The sequence below is a fragment of the Anopheles maculipalpis genome, chromosome 2RL, assembly GCF_943734695.1.
Source record: "Anopheles maculipalpis chromosome 2RL, idAnoMacuDA_375_x, whole genome shotgun sequence".
Taxonomy (NCBI): Eukaryota; Metazoa; Arthropoda; class Insecta; order Diptera; family Culicidae; genus Anopheles; species Anopheles maculipalpis.
In genome coordinates, this window is record NC_064871.1 from 75,698,994 (window position 1) to 75,718,777 (window position 19,784).

General features: G+C 43.5%; 3 protein-coding genes across 3 annotated transcripts; all 3 read right to left on the reverse strand.

The window, feature by feature from the left end:
• Positions 1–1,094: 1,094 nt before the first annotated feature.
• LOC126567478 (uncharacterized) lies at positions 1,095–13,389 on the reverse strand. The gene is made up of 10 exons (XM_050223698.1): positions 13,024–13,389; positions 5,021–5,539; positions 4,555–4,932; positions 4,181–4,493; positions 3,928–4,094; positions 2,952–3,326; positions 2,216–2,731; positions 1,753–2,127; positions 1,363–1,690; positions 1,095–1,279 (listed from the first exon to the last, which is right to left on the reverse strand). Exons 1-10 carry the CDS (start codon positions 13,384–13,386, stop codon positions 1,095–1,097), a joined length of 3,519 nt encoding a protein of 1,172 aa, XP_050079655.1. The 5' UTR covers positions 13,387–13,389.
• LOC126556157 (esterase E4-like) lies at positions 7,280–9,318 on the reverse strand. The gene is made up of 5 exons (XM_050211380.1): positions 8,941–9,318; positions 8,358–8,876; positions 7,906–8,283; positions 7,532–7,841; positions 7,280–7,440 (listed from the first exon to the last, which is right to left on the reverse strand). The coding sequence occupies exons 1-5, from the start codon at positions 9,301–9,303 to the stop codon at positions 7,280–7,282; spliced, it is 1,731 nt and encodes a 576-aa protein (XP_050067337.1). The 5' UTR covers positions 9,304–9,318.
• A 2,633-nt stretch (positions 13,390–16,022) lies between the features above and the next one.
• Positions 16,023–18,071, reverse strand: LOC126556160 (esterase E4-like). Its single transcript, XM_050211382.1, has 5 exons — positions 17,682–18,071; positions 17,099–17,617; positions 16,652–17,014; positions 16,275–16,587; positions 16,023–16,183 (listed from the first exon to the last, which is right to left on the reverse strand). Exons 1-5 carry the CDS (start codon positions 18,042–18,044, stop codon positions 16,023–16,025), a joined length of 1,719 nt encoding a protein of 572 aa, XP_050067339.1. The 5' UTR covers positions 18,045–18,071.
• Positions 18,072–19,784: the final 1,713 nt, after the last annotated feature.

Genomic DNA, 19,784 nt, shown 5'->3' on the forward strand with positions numbered 1-19,784 from the left:
TTCTGAGCCTTCTATGGAACATATTTTTAAACATATTGTCATTACTACTTGAACACACCTCTTAACAGGTGTTAGCGTTTGCCTCCGTGTGCTTCTAGCATCTCACTTGTGTTATCAGTGAAGCTTCGTGTTCTAAAGCGGTTCGTGTCATGTCGTCAAGTGCTCCTTTCAGTCATGGATCTCACTGCCGAGTCCATTCATGGCCCTTGGCCATCCTTTCTTGGAACCTAGTTTGCTTACATGTACACACTAACTTGCAAGAAATACGAACCTGACGACCAGCAATACGGCCAGGCCGTCCCTTATGAATAAAAAAAAAAAAAAAATGCGAACCTGACGAATCTCAATACTAATTCCAATCCAGAATTGAGATCTTGTGTTCGTGAACAACAATTTTTACGTTTTTTATCGCTCAACTCTCATTAAAATCAGCGACTAATCCGCTGCACTCTTGTAGTGCTCCTTGCCCCAAAAAAATATTATTTTTTATCTGCCTTTATGTTTCAAGTCTTTTTGTCGCAACGTTGTCGTGTATTTTAAAAAAATATTTTCACAGTGTTCACATTTTTTTATATTTTCTTTCTTTGTGTATTGAGAGCTTATTTTAACCGAAATTGAGACTTAGTTTTTGTTGATCAGTAGAAAAAGGATCGTAAAAGTGAATAAAGTTGACTATTTTTCATGGAATTCGGTATACTATATCTAGTCGCAAGTAGCAATAACTTTACATGCTCAGTTGGTCGCCTTATTGATTTTTACTGATGAAGATGACTCTCTTGTTCCTATGACCTACTTCCCCAAAAACTTCCTCCATTATGCTAGAACGAAAGTAACGCTCAATGATTGTTCTATATAGGTTTTGTAACGAGGACTGACAAGGTGTAGGTTAAGCCAAGAAGGAGAAAATCAAATGAAGGTCCTCGCAACACGATATTGTTGGGTAGACGATAAGGCGTAACTGGCAACTCCCGATCAGATAGACACTATGACGTAGTTAATTTTTTCTTGAAATAGGCTCAAAGAACGTACTAAAATGGAACCTTCCCATGGCTACTAAAGACTCATCGTAAAATGTTAATGTACGGAGACGGATTTTATTGCACAACGTGTTTAATTACACTGTGAATTATTGCTAGAACGATAGCTACTCTTGAAAGTTGAAGTATAGTTCCCGCTGATCGTTGGTTCCTAGCCTTGTCAGTAGAGGCAGAAAATTCGTTGAAATAGTTTTGCCGTTCCTCGCATTCTTCATTGATTTTCACATAGGGTCCGTGAAAATCTGAAATTGAAGAAAATGAGTGTTAATTACAATGACATAGCTTTTCTGAGTAAAAAATACCGGATCAGCTAACGAAAACTTACGAGAAACGGGATTCCAGTTCTGTTTCAAGCCAGCTGCCATTGGTCGACCACTGATCGCAAACGAAGTCCACAGCTCAACCATCGTTTTGGCGATCTCCGTGTCACGCTGATCGAGCCGCTGACCGAGCGGGAAAAGGTAGAACAGATCTTCCGCGTGGAATGAATTATTGCGGTACGGATAGTTGAATTCATCGCCCGCCGAAAAGTTGTACATCGACGGTGTGCCACTGTAATCGAAACTGTACAGATAAACTTTGCCCGCATTGGCATGCGCGAATCGTGTCACGTCCTGCAGCACTGGCGCTTTAATAGCTAGATTACCGCAGATCTGCAATTGATAAATTGGTTTGAATCGAGTTGGAACTGAACGGTCTTAGGCTAAGCACTCACGTCCACCAGTCCGGGCAGCAGCTCGGTAAAGTTGGCCCGATCCAGCTCACCGCTGAGGAACGTGCTGAAAATTTGATGCCACGTGTGGGATCCATCGTTCGAGTTGGCACCAAAGCGCTCATTGATCGTATCGATAAGCTGCAGAAGCTCCCACGAGGATTGAATGTTGTCTGGTTTGTAGGACAGTCCGTAACGGTATACACCTTCCCAAAACATGAGCCCTTCCTGCGAGGTGGTTCCAGCCATTAGCTCCACATTCCGGAACGCACTGCGTGTCAGTGTTTTTGGATGCTTTGGCATAAATGGTGATGCTTCGCCGATTACGATGCATGCGCCGGAAACGTCCGGATAGCCGGTGAGGTTGAATTGCATGTTCTATTCCGGTTGTTCGGACGCGGAGAAGACAGCAAAGATTAATTTAAGACAATATTGCTTCTCCATACTCTTGCATGGGGTGCCTTACCTTATGCTCCTCGTACGCTTCCATCAGTCTTAGCGCTGGCACGGAACGCAAACAATCCTCCATGGTTTCGGCGGGCCGATCGCAGTTAACGCGACGAGCAATGTCGAGGGCTCCCTCCTTGGGCGATCTGCAAGTCGCCCAGGGAGAAAATATCGATCCAGATTGTATGATGGCACGATGGAACAGATCGTCTCGCACGGAAGGACTGTAGAGCAATGCGGATACTGCAGCACCACCGGCCGACTCCCCGAATATGGTGACTGCGGTGCTGTCACCGCCGAAAAAGCGTATGTAACTCGATACCCACTCCAGCGCCATTATCATGTCCAGCATGGCCATGTTGCCCGGAATGTTTGCTGTGCCTGTTGACAGGAAACCCAACGGTCCTAGACGATACTGTACTGAAACTAGCACGATGTCCTTTTCGAGCAGATAGTCTGGTTCGTAGTAGGAAGCGGCCCCCACCACGAATGCACCTCCGTGAATAAACACCATTACAGGACGGTTGGCGGTTATCTGGAGAGGGACAGCATTACATAAAAATTTGATTCAGCGCTCCAGACCATTTGAGCCACTTGTTATGGCTGCATTATAGCTCATTAACGCAACTAGACTGTTGACATTGATGGAGTATTAGCGATAAACTATGCATTAACACGAGTCGAAAATCGAATGTGTACTTAAAAAATTATGCCTTCGCAATACAGCACTCACGGTGTATTGAATAGTGGCTTACATTTTGTGTGTACACCGACAGTGTGAGACAATCTTCGGCATTAGCATCACTGGTACTGTTCAATCCAAGCTGGGGACATGGTTTCCCAGGTGAAACTGCATTAAACACTCCGCTCCATGGTTTCACAGACACTGGATTGCGAAAACGCTGCTGCCCGATCGGTGCTTCCGCATATCGGATGTTATAAAACTTGTAAATTTCACGATCACTCCATGCCGTACGGCCCCGTGTTCCTTGTACCGTGCCGAGGCCATCAATCACCACGAGCGGAGAACTCTGCTGACTGCTAACACGGTCACTAAGCAAAAGCAGCAGACACACTGATAACAAACCGATAGAAACCCACTGCACATGCATTGGAAGTGGCGAAACGCTCTATCGAGTACCCGGGTAGTGCGTACCGTTCAGCAGGTAATTGACAACTAATCAAGGGTCCTAGTGGGGTGGACCCTTTTGTAACCTCGGCGATCGTTTTCGTGGATGTATGGTTGAAGCCTTTTTGCTCAAATCTTCTACATCCACTCCGTGACGTTTGGATGACGAATCATATCGAACAAATGATAGATAGAGCAGTACAACACAGCGATATCACGATGGTGTGTTTTTTATTCCCTTTGGTGGAGTTTGCGACATTCTATGTTCGTATCTGGCCCCTGCCGGCATGGTTCGCTATCTACGAAGAAGCTACTTTTCTTGAACCATTCGGTTTTAAAAAGCGTGCCAAGAACGAGATAACATTGCCCGGTAAATGCCAATCAATCTAGCAGAACATCATTTTTATGTATGTTTGGTTATGATCTCCGTGGACGATTGGACACAGTGTGGTGAAGCAGTAACATGTCTGGCTTGAAGTTATTATGAGTGACGTAAATCGGATGACAAATGCCGGAATTGGTGTGGCTGGAGATAATTCTACTGCAGTGTATAGTAATGCTTAAAACAACTTATTAGATCATTCGATTGATTCAATGATTCATCGAATAACTGCAGCTAGAAGCGCTAGAAACATCGATAAAAGAGAGAACTGCATTCGAAGGGCTCCATTGCTTTCTCTGGCCTTCACCACGGTATTAGTAAGCTCGTGAACAAAATATTCTTTTCTTTCCGGTGGATTTACTAATCGTAAGTAGGGCCCGTACGGTCCTGAAAACAGAAGATGAAATTTGTGTGTGTCGGTTAGAAAATTTGAGAATGATAAAATATCTTGACGGCAATGACTCCATACATACTCGATACGGGGGGCCATGCAATAACATTGTTTGCCACAGGCACGCTGGTAATCGCAAAGGATGTCCATAGATCGACCATGATTCTAGCCATTTGCACATGAACATCGCCGAGGTTGCCAGACATCGGAAACAGATACTTCAGCTCGTCACCATGACCGACGCTGTTGGGTACATCGTATGGAAAACTGGGCGTCATAGGAGACGGGGGACCGACATAATCGAAGTTGTAGAGGTAGATTTGTCCCGGATGTGCTCTGGCGAATCGGTTGGCTTCCTCCACTGATCCATACTTCAGTGCCAAGTTACCGGCAATCTGAGAAAGAAGTGAATAATTGAGTTTGTCTGAAGGTTTGGGTACGAATTAGAATACTTACATCAATAAGAAATGGAACAAGTTCGGAGAAGTTGGCGCGACCCATTTCCTCCCAGGTGGTCTTGCTCAAGAGCTCATAACCAACGACTGCATCGACGAATGCGGCCGATCCGAATTTAACGTTGAGGGTTTTGACAAACTCGAGGAAGTCCCAGTCATTTTGGAATTCAATTGGTTGCGAGTTAAGACCATCTTGAAAATATTCGTTGAAAAATATGAGACCCTCCTGAGAGTTCATACCGAAGATGATCGGAACATTGCGGAAGTAGGTAGACTCCTTAGGATGAACGGGCATTAAATTTTGGTTTCCGAGCGGTCCACCGATAGTAATGCAAGCTCCGGCTACTTTCGGGTATCCTGGGGAACTGAACTCATTTTTCTGTGGAGAAAATAGTTACATGGATTATAGAGGATTGGGTGTGTCTTCCGGTCCTTTAAAATGATAAACAAATACAAGATAAACTCACCTTGTGTTGGTCTTGAGCCTGGACGAGATCCCGAACAGATGCCTGTTTGAGACAGTTGTCGATCTCATTGGGAGAAGTCATAGGACATCCAATGATTCTAGCGATGTCGTAGGATCCTTCGGTAGGATCCTGACAGGTGACCCAGGGCATAAACGTGGTCCCGGATTGAATGATGGCACGATGGAAGAGATCCTCACGCACTAGAGGGCTGTGTAGCATTGCAGACACTGCATGTCCTCCGGCGGACTCACCGAAGATCGTAACGTCCTGTGGGTTTCCTCCAAAGTGACGAATGTGTCGAGATACCCACTCGAGGGACTCCCTCACATCGTACATGGCGGCATTACCAGGTATACGTTCGGTACCAGTTGAGAGAAAACCGAGCGTACCCAAACGATACTGGATGACGACAAGGACGATGTCTTTCTCGAGCAAATATTCCGGACCGAAGCGCTCTGCCGAACCGACCACGAATGCACCTCCGTGGATGTAAACCATAACAGGACGGTTAGCTTGAAGCTGATAGAAGAGACTTGATGTTAAATATGTGCATAACAGGTGTAGAAATGTATGTGATACTCACATCGTTGGAGTAAACGGAAAGCGTCAGACAGTCCTCGGCGTTCGGGTCGTCGGTAGTGACTGTCCGAGACTGAGGGCAGGCTCTGCCCGGGGCAGTTACGTCCAAGACTCCAGACCATGGAAGTACACTGACTGAAGCTCGGAAACGCTGCTCTCCTACTGGTGCCTCTGCATACTTGATGTTGAAGAACTTGTAGATGGGTCTTGCAGTCCAGGCAGTTTGTCCCATGATTCCCATAACTGATCCCAATCCTTGAATGTTTACCACTGGAGTTTGGTTATTTTGAGCGATGGCAGTGCCCATGACAGTAGTAATGGACAGCACTAGAAGTATATTTTTAAAGCACTCATTGCGTACATTCGCATTCTCTGATAATCCCATCTTTGCGGAAAATAAATTACAATTACACTTTTACATATATCACTTTCACTTAAGTAAGCTCTTTCCGGGGCTTGTGTTCGAAGGTTACTGAGCGATCAGTATAGGAGTAGCCGTTTTTATCTAGAAATTGGGTAGTAACATGTGTAGCCCGTTCACCTTGCACATCGGGACAGCTATCTATTTTTCATTTATTCTCACTTGATGGAGAACGATATCGAATGACTGGTGATATATGGAGTGCGTAATAACGTTAATGGGTTTGTGACAGAAGCCTGTGCTGCTTTACGGACAAGAAAGAACAATTAAATTTGAGATTAGTCATCTGCACATGTGTGCTAATCGCCGAAAGTAATCTTCAAACTGATGGATCGTTGATTGGAAAGATAAAAAATGCGCGACCAGTAATTTTGTTTCGTGCGTATTGTGTACGTTTGCGAATTTTTGTAGAATACCATCAGCGATTACCGTGTAACATTAGTATCAGTGAAATGGTCCCTAAAATAAGCGGCGTAATTTTAAAGCTCTTAAGCTGTGTATCCCTGCAATAGAAGGTTCAACGTTACTTGCTGCTACATGCTTATATTGATAAAACATTCATGAGAATTTAGTTTTTCAATAACTAATAGATGAATAGGGTTTGCGTTTAATGAATGTTTCGTCTCGAAAGGCTAAACGCCTAAAGTGTGACGTTGCTGTATTTTGTTTTTATTTGTTGTGCTCACGGTCAAGAAAAAAGTTCGCACGCCGTAGTACTTCTCGTTATCTATTGAAGTGTGTGAGTGGCAACGCAGTCTTGCGTCGAGTTAAGATACAGTGTTGTGCTTGTTTTTTACATACACTCAGTTCAGTTTTGTTTTTAAAAATCAGAATGTTTATACCCCATTTATTAGCTTGTTGGTAAAACCGTTTCAAATAAAAACATAAATTATGAATCATTCAAATTATGTGCTCGAAAGCTTTTCTTTGCTGAGGAAAGAGAGTATGTAAGTAAATAAAAATATTTTTCGTTTAATTTTTGCTTCAGATTGTGAAACCCTGGGTCAAAACATGTGTGACATTTAACAATGCCACCCTTGAGCATTGAGCGTAGAGCCCAACAAGCGGGTCAAAATGAGTTTGACACCGCTGCCCTTGAGGCCCGTTGCGTAACTGAAAGTATCGCTTGGTGAAATATTGAATGAACTCGAATGACAGTTAGATGCTTGATGACTATTTCATTATTAATTCTGGCATGTATATGCCTCATAACATTAGGATATGTTCAGTAGACAAACAAGGATTGCCGGAATTGTCGTTCAGTTCTTGGGATCCCGCTTGCGAAATAGATTTACACAACTTTTAAGATCGTTCGATTGTCTGGGTCCTCGAGCCTTCTCAACACTGTTAGTAAGCTCGTGCACGAAGTACTCCATCCGTTCTGGTGGGTTGACTAGTCGGAAGTAGGGGCCGTATGGTCCTGGAAGAGCTCGCAAAAAGGTTGAGGTTAAAATAGAAACATAGGGAAAGATAAATGTTTTCTTTTTTTGGACAAAATTTGCAATACATACGAGATACAGTCGGCCATGGAATGACGTTGTCAGCCTGTGGTACACCAGTAGTTGCGAAAGATGTCCATAGACCAACCATGATTTTAGCCATCTGGACGTGCACTTCACCGAGGTCGCTTGACATCGGGAAGAGATACTTAAGTTCATCACCATGTCCAACCGTGTTAGGGAAGTCATACGGGAATCCTGGTGTCGTAGACGGGGGCCCTACGTAATCGAAGTTGTAAAGGTAGATTTGTCCGGGATGCGCCCTAGCGAATCGGTTGGCCTCCTGCATCGATCCATACTTCAGGGCCAAGTTTCCACTAATCTGTAGGTGAATATGATATTTGAGTTTCTAAGAAGGCTAAAGGGCGATCGATTGGAATACTTACATCAATGAGCACAGGCACTATTTCGGAAAAGTTAGCACGATCTATTTCCTCCCAGGTAGCTTTGGTCAAGAGCTCGTAACCAACGACAGCATCGACGAAAGCGGAAGATCCAAACTTGACGTTGACGGTTTTGACAAACTCGAGGAAATCCCAGTGGTCTTCGAATTCAATGGGTTGCGAGTCGAGGGCATAGCGGAAATATTCGTTGAAGAATATGAGTCCCTCCTGAGAGTTCATACCGAAGATGATTGGAATGTCTCGGAAGTAGGTAGACTCCTTAGGATGAACGGGCAAGAAGTTTTGGTCTCCGAGTGGCCCACCGACGGTGATGCAAGCACCGGCTACTTTTGGGTATCCTGGGGAACTGAATTCATTTCTCTGCGGACGAGATGTATGAGAATGAAAAAAGTCGAGGCGTAACATTGATAAACGTAATATAAGTATACACTCACCTTATGTTGGTTTTGTGCCTGAATGAGATCCCGAACTGATGCATTTTTCAGACAGTAATCGATCTGTCTAGGTGATGTCATGTTGCACCCAATGATTCTAGCGATTTCGTAAGCACCCTCGGTAGGATCCTGACAGATGACCCACGGCATAAATGTGGTACCGGATTGAATGATGGCGCGTTGGAAGAGATCCTCACGCACTAGAGGGCTGTGCAACAGTGCGGACACTGCATGTCCTCCGGCGGACTCACCGAAAACCGTAACTTGGAGTGGATTTCCACCAAAGTGACGAATGTGTCGAGATACCCATTCGAGGGACTCCAGCACATCGTACATGGCAGCATTACCAGGAATACCTTCGGTACCAGTAGAGAGGAATCCAAGCGTACCCAAACGATACTGGATAACGACAAGGACGATGTCTTCCTCGAGCAAATATTCTGGACCATAGCCCTCTGCCGAACCGAGTACGAATGCACCTCCATGGATGTAAACCATGACAGGACGTCTAGCTCGAAGCTGAAATTAGAGTATTGGGCTTGAAAACATACATTTAAAGTGTAGAAGTAAATGAATTACTTACATCGTTGGAGTAGACGGAAAGCGTCAGACAATCTTCAGCGTTTGGATCATCTATAGCGCTCGTGCGAGACTGGGGGCAGGCTCTACCAGGAGCAGTAACGTTCATGACTCCGGACCAAGGACGTACGCTTCGAGGAGGGCGGAAACGATATCTTCCTACCGGTGCCTCTGCATACTTGATGTTGAAGAACTTGTAGATGGGTCTTGAAGTCCAGGCAGTTTCTCCCATGGTACCCAAGACTGATCCGAGTGCTCCAATCCGCACCAATGGGCCTTGTTCATCCTGTGCATCTGTGGTGCCGGTGATCGCGGCAATTGATAGCACAAGAAGCAGCGCAGCTACTGAATGTTGAAGGCGTCCCATGTTTAGTTCTCCGATTTACTGGGGAGAGCTATCACTTTCTGAAGTAAGCAGCCGAAATTCCGTCCTTTTATATGGCTTGGGGAGCGATAGAAGGTGTTCACTATCTGTAATGGCTTGCTAGTAGAATGCGATATCGTGTGAGGTTGATAACAGCTATTATTCGATTGTAAAAGCAATGACGATTGTAAGCGAAAGGGATAATCTTCTTGGTGTACGTATTGCTGACCACCTATAAGGAAGGTGATCAAAGGTTGATAAGCTGAAAATTCAGAGATTTCGGTTTTTGCGAAAAGGCGGTATCAGGAATAGGGGTTTATTGTTAGTAGATTGCATTTATCGGGCGTGGCCAGCATCATGTGCACGAGCATGAGCGGAAGTAAGATTCGAGAGACTATAATCGTTATTCAATTTGGGGCAGAAATTCCGGTCAAATTATAATCTCGAATTTTCGCATGCCAAAGTACGGTAGTGTATATCTAATTGAAACTCATGATTATTGCAAGGTTTGGGTCAGAGGACACTTTTCCAATTGAAGAAAAGTGATTATCGATATTTCTATGTTTGAAAGCTATATACTCTATCAATTAAATTGCAGTTACCTTGACTTCATTCGATTTACTGACTCTAGAGTATATTATTACTGGCTCAAGGCTGTATAATTTTCTTTAATAATGTTATCGAGAGACGACCGACAGGTTGAGCGTAAAGCATTTGCGGGTTCATACACGTTGAATAACTAACTATATCGCTAGTACTGATTGACAGTTTTTGAGCTTGTGAGAGACAAAGACGAGACTTGTCTTCGTCATCATTTTGGATACAGTATTTTTTTACAATTTTTGATTATAGCGTATTTACATTCGTAGAATATCAGTACATTGAGCATATTTAATCGAACGTTTTAATGATAAAAAATCACAGAAAGACTTCGTTCGTGGAAGGAAAATTTACATTTTTTTATTCATGTAAGACGACCAGGACGTATTGCTTAGGAAAAATCACATCCTATATCTATGACTATCTAACTATGATTATCAATTTTACATTTCTCCATGGTTATCTCCTTTTTCTCTGGTAGTAAAACCTCGAGAGATGAGAAGCCTCCGAATTCTGATCTTTCTGGATTTAATTTTTACCGCAGTTGTAGAACCAATCTTGGATATAGATAGGGTTCGGAAAGATTTCAAATCCAGTCCTGATGTGTGAAAACCTGCAAAATTCTCACTTTTTTCCTACATTTTATAGACCTGAAATGCGAATATCATAAAGATTGACCGATAATCGCGATCGATTATCAAGATTAGTTGTTTTCGTTATTAGCGCATTTCATTGTAGGACTTTGATCCACTACTGTTTATTATCATTAGATTTATTATTTAATCGATTGCTTATGGTGACGTCTAGAAAGAAAGAGGTAGATTTATTGCATTGATTAAAGCCAACCCTCAAAACCGGAAGTATGAACTGGTTTGTTATCTACGGCTGCACAACTTCAGATAATGCATTTTGTTGACCGAGTTACCGGCTCAATGTGTCGATAAGAGAGTCGTTATGAATGAAAGCTCAAAGCTCAATCTCGTATCTGGACTCTCCAGGGGTCCAAAGTAACGTAACGTAAAGTGACGTAGGGTTATCGCAATCAGTCAATGGACACGTGCAGACGTACAATGCTTGATAAATGATTTATTATTGCTTGTTGGAGCGTGAAAAAGGTGTGTCACATTTTGGTCCGCCACGCATTGTACGTAGTTCGAAATTCGCAAACAGTGGAACTTTGGTGGACTTTGAAGTTGAAAAAAATGCTTATAATGCTAAGCTTATCAATTGGTTCAAAACGTGACGTGAGAGTGACCAGCCCTTCAAATCGATAAGAAGGTTTTCATGAGAGAAAGTTCAAAGCTCAATCTCGTATCTAGACTCGCGGTAATGTAATCGTAATCTTATTCGATCGATCAAAACACGAAAGCTAATGATGCTTGATAATTATTTTATTATTCCATTGATCGAGATTAGCTCGACAGCGTTTCGATAGGTTTTTTGGAGGGTTGCCAGCTACGCGTAAATGGTTGTTCATTTCGTAGGATCTCGTTTGAGCAATAGATCAAGACATCTCTTAAGAGCATTCGATTCTCTTGGTGCTTGGGCCTTCTCAACCGTGTTAGTAAGCTCGTGCACGAAGTAATCCTTCTCTTCTGGCGGGTTGACAAGTCGAAGGTAGGGGCCAAATGGTCCTGAGAAAAGAAGAAGAAGTTTGTGCGTGAGTGCGTTCGTACGTGTGAAAGATTGTCGACAGTAACTATACATACTTGAGACAGGTGGCCACGGAATTAGGTTTTCGCCCTGGGGAACGCCAGTAATCGCAAAGGATGTCCATAGATCGACCATAATTTTAGCCATTTGTGTATGCACTTCATTGAGGTTGTTCGAGGGGAACAGGAACTTGAGTTCGTCACCATGACCAACACTATTGGGCACATCGTATGGAAAACCAGGCCTCATAGGAGAAGGAGGTCCAACATAATCGAAGTTGTAGAGGTAGATTTGTCCAGGATGTGCTCTGGCGAATCGGTTGGCTTCTTCCACTGAGCCATACTTGAGTGCCAAGTTTCCAGCAATCTGAGGAAGAAAGTTGTAAATATTGCGTTGTTTGGAATCGTTGATCTTGATCAAAATACTTACATCGATGAGTACTGGAACTAACTCCAAGAAATCGGTACGACCCATTTCCTCCCAGGTAGTCTTGCTCAAGAGCTCATAACCAACGACTGCATCGACGAATGCGGCCGATCCGAATTTAACGTTGACGGTTTCGACAAACTCGAGGAAGTCCCAATCATCTTCAAATTCGATAGGTTGCGAGTCGAGGGCATATTGAAAATATTCGTTGAAGAATATGAGTCCTTCCTGAGAGTTCATACCGAAGATGATCGAGACATTTCGGAAGTAGGTGGAATCCTTAGGATGAACGGGCATGAAGTTGTTGTCTCCGAAAGGTCCACCGACGGTGATGCAAGCACCGGCTACTTTCGGGTATCCTGGGGAACTGAACTCATTTTTCTACGGAGATTAAATTTAAAAATATTATAGAGACCCCTGAAAATGCAAAACAAGTGAAGAATGTACTCACCTTGTGTTGGTCTTGAGCCTGAACGAGATCCCGAACAGATGCTTGTTTCAGGCAATTGTCGATTGCAGTTGGAGAAGTCATAGGACATCCAATGATTCTAGCGATATCGTAGGATCCTTCGGTAGGATCCTGACAGGTGACCCACGGCATAAACGTGGTCCCGGATTGAATGATGGCACGATGGAAGAGATCCTCACGTACTTGAGGGCTGTGCAGCATTGCAGACACTGCATGTCCTCCGGCGGACTCACCGAAGATCGTAACGTCCTGTGGGTTTCCTCCAAAGTGACGAATGTGTCGAGATACCCATTCGAGGGACTCCAGCACATCGTACATGGCGGCATTACCAGGAATACGTTCGGTACCAGTTGAGAGAAAACCGAGCGTACCCAAACGATACTGGATGACGACAAGGACGATGTCTTTCTCTAGCAAATATTCCGGACCGAAGCGCTCTGCCGAACCGAGTACGAATGCCCCTCCGTGGATGTAAAGCATGACAGGACGGTTAGCTTGAAGCTGATAGAAGAGAGTTGATACAGTGTATAGGGGAATTAGTCCATACAGGATGTATAGGGGAATTAGTTACTTACATCGTTGGAGTAGACGGAAAGCGTCAGACAGTCCTCAGGGTTTGGATCATCTCTCGAGAGAGTACGAGACTGGGGGCATTCTCTGCCAGGAGCAGTAACGTTCATGACTCCGGACCAGGGAAGTACACTGACTGGAGCTCGGAAGCGCTGTTCTCCGACCGGTGCCTCTGCATACTTGATGTTGAAGAACTTGTAGATGGGTCTTGAAGTCCAGGCAGTTTGACCCATGATTCCCAAAACTGATCCCAGGCCTTCGATGTTCACCACCGGTCCTTGTTCATCCTGTGCATCTGTGGTGCCGGTGATCGCAGCAATCGATAGCACAAGAAGCAGCGCAGCTACTGAATGTTGAAGGCGTCCCATGTTTAGTTCTCCGATTTACTGTGGAGAGCTATCACTTTCTGAAGTAAGCAGCCGAAATTCCGTCCTTTTATATGACTTGGGGAGCGATAGAAGGTGTTCGCTATCTGTAATGGCTCACTAGTAGAATGCGATATCGCGTGAGGTTGATAACAGCTATTCGATTGTAAAAAATGGCACCTTACTTGATGTGCGTGAGCTGCTGATCACCTATATAAAAGGTGATCAAAGGTTGATAAGCTGCAAGTCAGAGATTTCGGTTTTTATGAAAAGGCGGTATCAGGAATGGAGTTATTGTCTGTGGAATCAGTAACAATCTTTAATCAGGTGTGGCTAGCAACATACTTTCGAGCGGAAGTAAGATTTGGGAGACTATAATCTTTATTCAATTTGTTACGAATATATTTGGGACGGAAATTCCGGTCACACTTTAATCGTTGGTTTTCCCCATATCAAAGTACTTTCACGCAGCTTTATCATGTGATTTAATAAAGGAAGGATTGTATCAGAGGATACTTTTTACCAGTTCGTTGAGGATGAAGGCGATGAAAATTCTTTACTTCATTGGTATTTTGTGGCAGAAATCAGTCACCAAGCGAGTAATGTTTTTAAACCTTCAGGTAAAACTCTCTCAGATTTGTCTTTAAAACTAATATGCGGTGTTTTGAGAAGTGGAAGACTTACAAGTATTGAATTCCATGGAGTTAAGGATTGGTGCGGTAATATAGGGGATAGCATGGAGTAGACGCATGGCAGGACAGAAAATCGATCCTGGAATCCCTATAAGACCGATCCCCTATAGTGAGGACTGACCTTCTTACTACTTGTTACCAATAAATCTAATAAGCCATTGTACTGCTTGAATGGATGAATGTAAGGATTATACGAAAATTCCGTTGATCAGCCTCGGTTTATGTGAAGAAACATTCGATATGTTTGCTTATCGATAGCTAATTGGGCTGTCTATAAAGACCGATGATGGATTTATTGCATTGATTGAACTCAACCTCCACAACCGGAAGCATAAACCGGTTTATTATCTTTAAATGCGGGTCTTAAGATAATGAAATAAGTGCATTTTGATAGTCCCTTCCGAAGGGTCAGCCCAACGTATCGATAAGCAGGTCGTTATGAATGAAAGCTCAAAGCTCAATCTCGTATCTGGACTCTCCAGGGGTCCAAAGTAACGTAACGTAAAGTGACGTAGGGTTATCGCAATCAGTCAATGGACACGTGCCGACGTACGATGCTTGATAAATGATTTATTATTGCTTGTTGGGGCTTGATAAAGGTGTGGCAGTGTTAGACACGGACGTTTCGAGAAAGTGACTCGGACTCTGCGGGCTTCTATGCTCAAAGCTTTGTAACCTGCCTTGGTTTCGAGTTAGAGCAATAAAATATAATAAGATGCAATAGTCTAATAGGACATTACACTCATGCCTAGCATGTCATTGCGAGTTCTATATGGGTTATTTTGGTGGTGAAGATGTATCCTGAATATGTTAAAAAAAAAATTAAATGAATTTTTCAATAATCGGAATAGATTTGGTTACCTTCAAAATAGGCTTCAATAGGAGCAAAACAGATATGCCATCGTTTTCTAGTCATCGAAACATTTTTTTACGTTTTTCCTTCAGCGATTTCTCCTCGATCACCTTCATTGACTCGAAGTGGCATCTATGGTGTAGTTACTTAATTTTTGGGAACAAAAAGCAGTTACAGAGAGTCCTAGTCTAGTTAATATGGTGGTTCCCTGAGGACATTTGGTTGGACAAAAAAGCGTTCACAATATGAGCCTTGCGAGACGACGGGACGGTGTGATGAATTGTGATTTTACTTACTTCTAATCTCTTACGTTTCTTACGCACTTTCTTCCCAAACGTTAATTGCAAATAGTATTCTTTATTTACTTATTGCTCATCGTTTGGCGAATCGTTTCGTGAGACACGCTTAAGTCATTAGCAAACTTTCTGAGTTCAGTTCAGTTGAAGACGTTGTTGGATGATCAGTGCGGAGCAATTCTTCGACTTCGTCTCGAAACTCTATCCAATTGTTGTTTTTGATCGATATTGAGTCTCGGCATTCACATGCGCAGTTCTACTTCATTCCCTGTATTTTTCAGAGAGAATAGAAGGAAAGACCTGCTATTTTCTTCTTTTCCCGTTGTTTGATTTTAGGCTAGAATGTTCCTTGGTAAAGAGCGTGCGTCTCGTTTAATGGGGATCATCAAATGTTTGACTTCCACCTTCCCCTTCCGCACCCTCGAACAAGCCCCATTGACTCGACCAATGTCTTGTAACCTATTACCATACACGTTTTCCTATTCATTTTCGCCCTAAACTAGAGACTAATGAATCTAAATTGTGAAACCTCTCAGGCAGACAATGACATTTATTAAATTAATGAAAAATTACATGAACAAATAGATATAATGCAGTTTTATGCAAGAAATAACTTCGCAAATGCAGTCCTTTAACATTTTCATAGACAACAAAATGTAGATGCAAAAGTTTGTGATTTTATTTGAACCTAGGTTCGATTGTTTCATTAAAGAACGGAGCGAACCTAATACGTTCTCATCACTACTGATAACATAAGAATAGTTTCAGTAGACATACAAGGATTGCCGGAATTGTCGATCAGTTCTTGGGATCCCGCTTGCGAAATAGATTTACACAACTTTTAAGATCGTTGGATTGTCTGGGTCCTCGAGCCTTCTCAACACTGTTAGTAAGCTCGTGCACGAAGTACTCCATCCGTTCTGGTGGGTTGACTAGTCGGAAGTAGGGGCCGTATGGTCCTGGAAGGGCACGTAAGAAAATTTAGGTTAAAATAAAAACATTAGGAAAGACAAATGTTTTCTTTTTTTGGACAAAATTTGCAATACATACGAGATACAGTGGGCCATGGAATGACGTTGTCAGCCTGTGGTACACCAGTAGTTGCGAAAGATGTCCATAGACCAACCATGATTTTAGCCATCTGAACGTGCACTTCATTGAGAACGCTTGACATTGGGAAGAGATACTTAAGTTCATCACCATGCCCAACTGTGTTGGGGAAGTCATACGGGAATCCTGGCGTCACCGGGGATGGGGGTCCTACGTAATCAAAGTTGTAAAGGTAGATTTGTCCGGGATGCGCCCTAGCGAATCGGTTGGCCTCCTGCATCGATCCATACTTCAGGGCCAAGTTTCCACTAATCTGCAGAAGAAAATAACAGTTAAGTTTCTTAGAGGCCTAAGAGGCGATCGATTGGAATACTTACATCAATGAGCACAGGCACTATTTCGGAAAAGTTAGCACGATCTATTTCCTCCCAGGTAGCTTTGGTCAGGAGCTCGTAACCAACGACAGCATCGACGAAAGCGGAAGATCCAAACTTGACGTTGACGGTTTTGACAAACTCGAGGAAGTCCCAGTGGTCTTCGAATTCAATGGGTTGCGAGTCGAGGGCATAGCGGAAATATTCGTTGAAGAATATGAGTCCCTCCTGAGAGTTCATACCGAAGATAATTGGAATGTCTCGGAAGTAGGTAGACTCCTTAGGATGAACGGGCATGAAGTCGGTACCGATAGTGATGCAAGCACCGGCTACTTTCGGGTATCCTGGGGAACTGAATTCATTTCTCTGCGGACGAAATGCATAAGAATGAAACAAGATACAAGACGTTGAGGCTTAAAAATATTAAAAGCAATGTAAGTATGTACTCACCTTGTGTTGGTTTTGTGCTTGGACGAGATCCCGGACTGATGCATTTTTCAGACAGTAATCGATCTGTCTAGGTGATGTCATGTTGCACCCAATGATTCTAGCGATTTCGTAAGCTCCCTCGGTAGGATCCTGACAGATGACCCACGGCATAAATGTGGTACCGGATTGAATGATGGCGCGTTGGAAGAGATCCTCACGCACTAGAGGGCTGTGCAACAGTGCGGACACTGCATGTCCTCCGGCGGACTCACCGAAAACCGTAACTTGGAGTGGATTTCCACCAAAGTGACGAATGTGTCGAGATACCCACTCGAGGGACTCCATCGCATCGTACATGGCGGCATTACCAGGAATACCTTCCGTACCAGTAGAGAGGAATCCAAGCGTACCCAAACGATACTGGATGACGACAAGGACGATGTCTTCCTCGAGCAAATATTCCGGACCGAAGCGCTCTGCCGAACCGACCACGAACGCACCTCCATGTATGTAAACCATAACAGGACGTCTAGCTCGAAGCTGAAATTAGAGTATTGGGCATGAAAACATACATTTAAGGTGCACAAGTAAATGGGTTACGTACATCGTTGGAGTAAACGGAAAGCGTCAGACAATCCTCGGCGTTTGGATCATCTGTATTGATAGTTCGTGACTGGGGGCAGGCTCTACCAGGAACAGTAACGTTCATGACTCCGGACCATGGACGTACGCTTCGTGGAGGGCGGAAACGATATCTTCCTACCGGTGCCTCTGCATACTTGATGTTGAAGAACTTGTAAATGGGTCTTGAAGTCCAGGCAGTTTCTCCCATGGTACCCAAGACTGATCCGAGTGCTCCAATCCGCACCAATGGGCCTTGTTCATCCTGTGCATCTGTGGTGCCGGTGATCGCAGCAATCGATAGCACAAGAAGCAGCGCAGCTACTGAATGTTGAAGGCGTCCCATGTTTAGTTCTCCGATTTACTGTGGAGAGCTATCACTTTCTGAAGTAAGCAGCCGAAATTCCGTCCTTTTATATGGCTTGGGGAGCGATAGAAGGTGTTCGCTATCTGTAATGGCTTGCTAGTAGAATGCGATATCGTGTGAGGTTGATAACAGCTATTATTCGATTGTAAAAGCAATGACGATTGTAAGCGAAAGGGATAATCTTCTTGGTGTACGTATTGCTGACCACCTATAAGGAAGGTGATCAAAGGTTGATAAGCTGAAAATTCAGAGATTTCGGTTTTTGCGAAAAGACGGTATCAGGAATAGGGGTTTATTGTTAGTAGATTGCATTTATCGGGCGTGGCCAGCATCATGTGCATGAGCATGAGCGGAAGTAAGATTTGAGAGACTATAATCGTTATTCAATTTGGTGCGAATATCTTTGGGGCGGAAATTCCGGTCAAATTATAATCTTGGATTTCCCCATTGCAAAGTACTTTTTAGCAGTATAGTAATCGAATTGAAACTCATAATTATCGCAAGCGTCTGTGTTGGGAAAAAGCGATTGGCTTTGTCAAATGCAACTCGAGAATCTTTCTGCGCATTGTTTTTTAAATTATATATGTTGTTAAAATTGCTGATCGTTTTGCTTTGTACATTCAATGAACTATAAATGTGCTTAAATGAGGTCTGCTACACTGTGAGAAATGCGAGGCTAAATGAGAGATTGCTCCTCCAAACTTTGAGTTGCTTAACCTAGAGGTCGTTGATTTATGTAACGCTCGATAAAAGAAGAGAAGGTTGAAACGGAGAGGCGGCACATAACGGGCGACGAATCAGAGGAACCAAAACAAATACGGCGTTTCTCTACGTCAAATAACATTCTATCAAGGTATAGGTTGAGTCCTCCGAGCAGTGCTGGTCAGTCGATCCGACAGTTGAGTAGCCCTGTAACATAGAGTTTCAGCTCGTAAATAATTCTGGATCATTCTTGAAAAAACAGTTACAAATCTAGCTATAAAATAATAATTCAATGTAACATTTTAGCACATTAATCGCAGACTATTTAGATAAAAACATATAAGGATTACTTTTATTAGAATTATGATTATCAATCATGAATTTCTCCATAAACAGTTCTTCTTCTTTGGAGCTGAAGCTAAAGCTTGGGAGCTTGGAGCTTAAGCTAAAGCTTTGGAGCGTTTGCATCCTCCGCTCGGATTGTCCAATACATTGCGATATATCTCACGTTTCGTGCGGTCTCGAAGTCTTCTGAATCTCAGCAAACGGTGAAGGACGTAGTAGACACGATGCTTCTCCGGATTTCGCTGCTGACATCGTTATCCGAAGTTACGACAGTCCCAAGATAGAAGAGACTAGAGACTATAAGAAGAAGAAGAAGACTTGAAGATTAGACTAGAAGAGACTAGAAGAAGAAGAAGATTTGAAGACTAGACTAGAAGAGACTAGAAGAAGACTAACACACTATTTCCCACTCGGGCTCTATCACGATCAGAGCCTCCAACAAGCAGGTATTTCGTCTTCATCGCATTGATCATCAACCCAATTTTTGCTGCTTGACGTTTCAGTCGGGTGTACGCCTCACACACCTTCGCTGTCGTCTTGCCAACGATATCAAAGTCTTCCGCGATGCCAAGAAATTGAAGAGACCGATATATAATCGTGCCACGGATGTCGTTGTCTAGCCCCGCGCTTCGTATGACACCTTCCAAGGCTATATTGAACAGTAGACAGGAG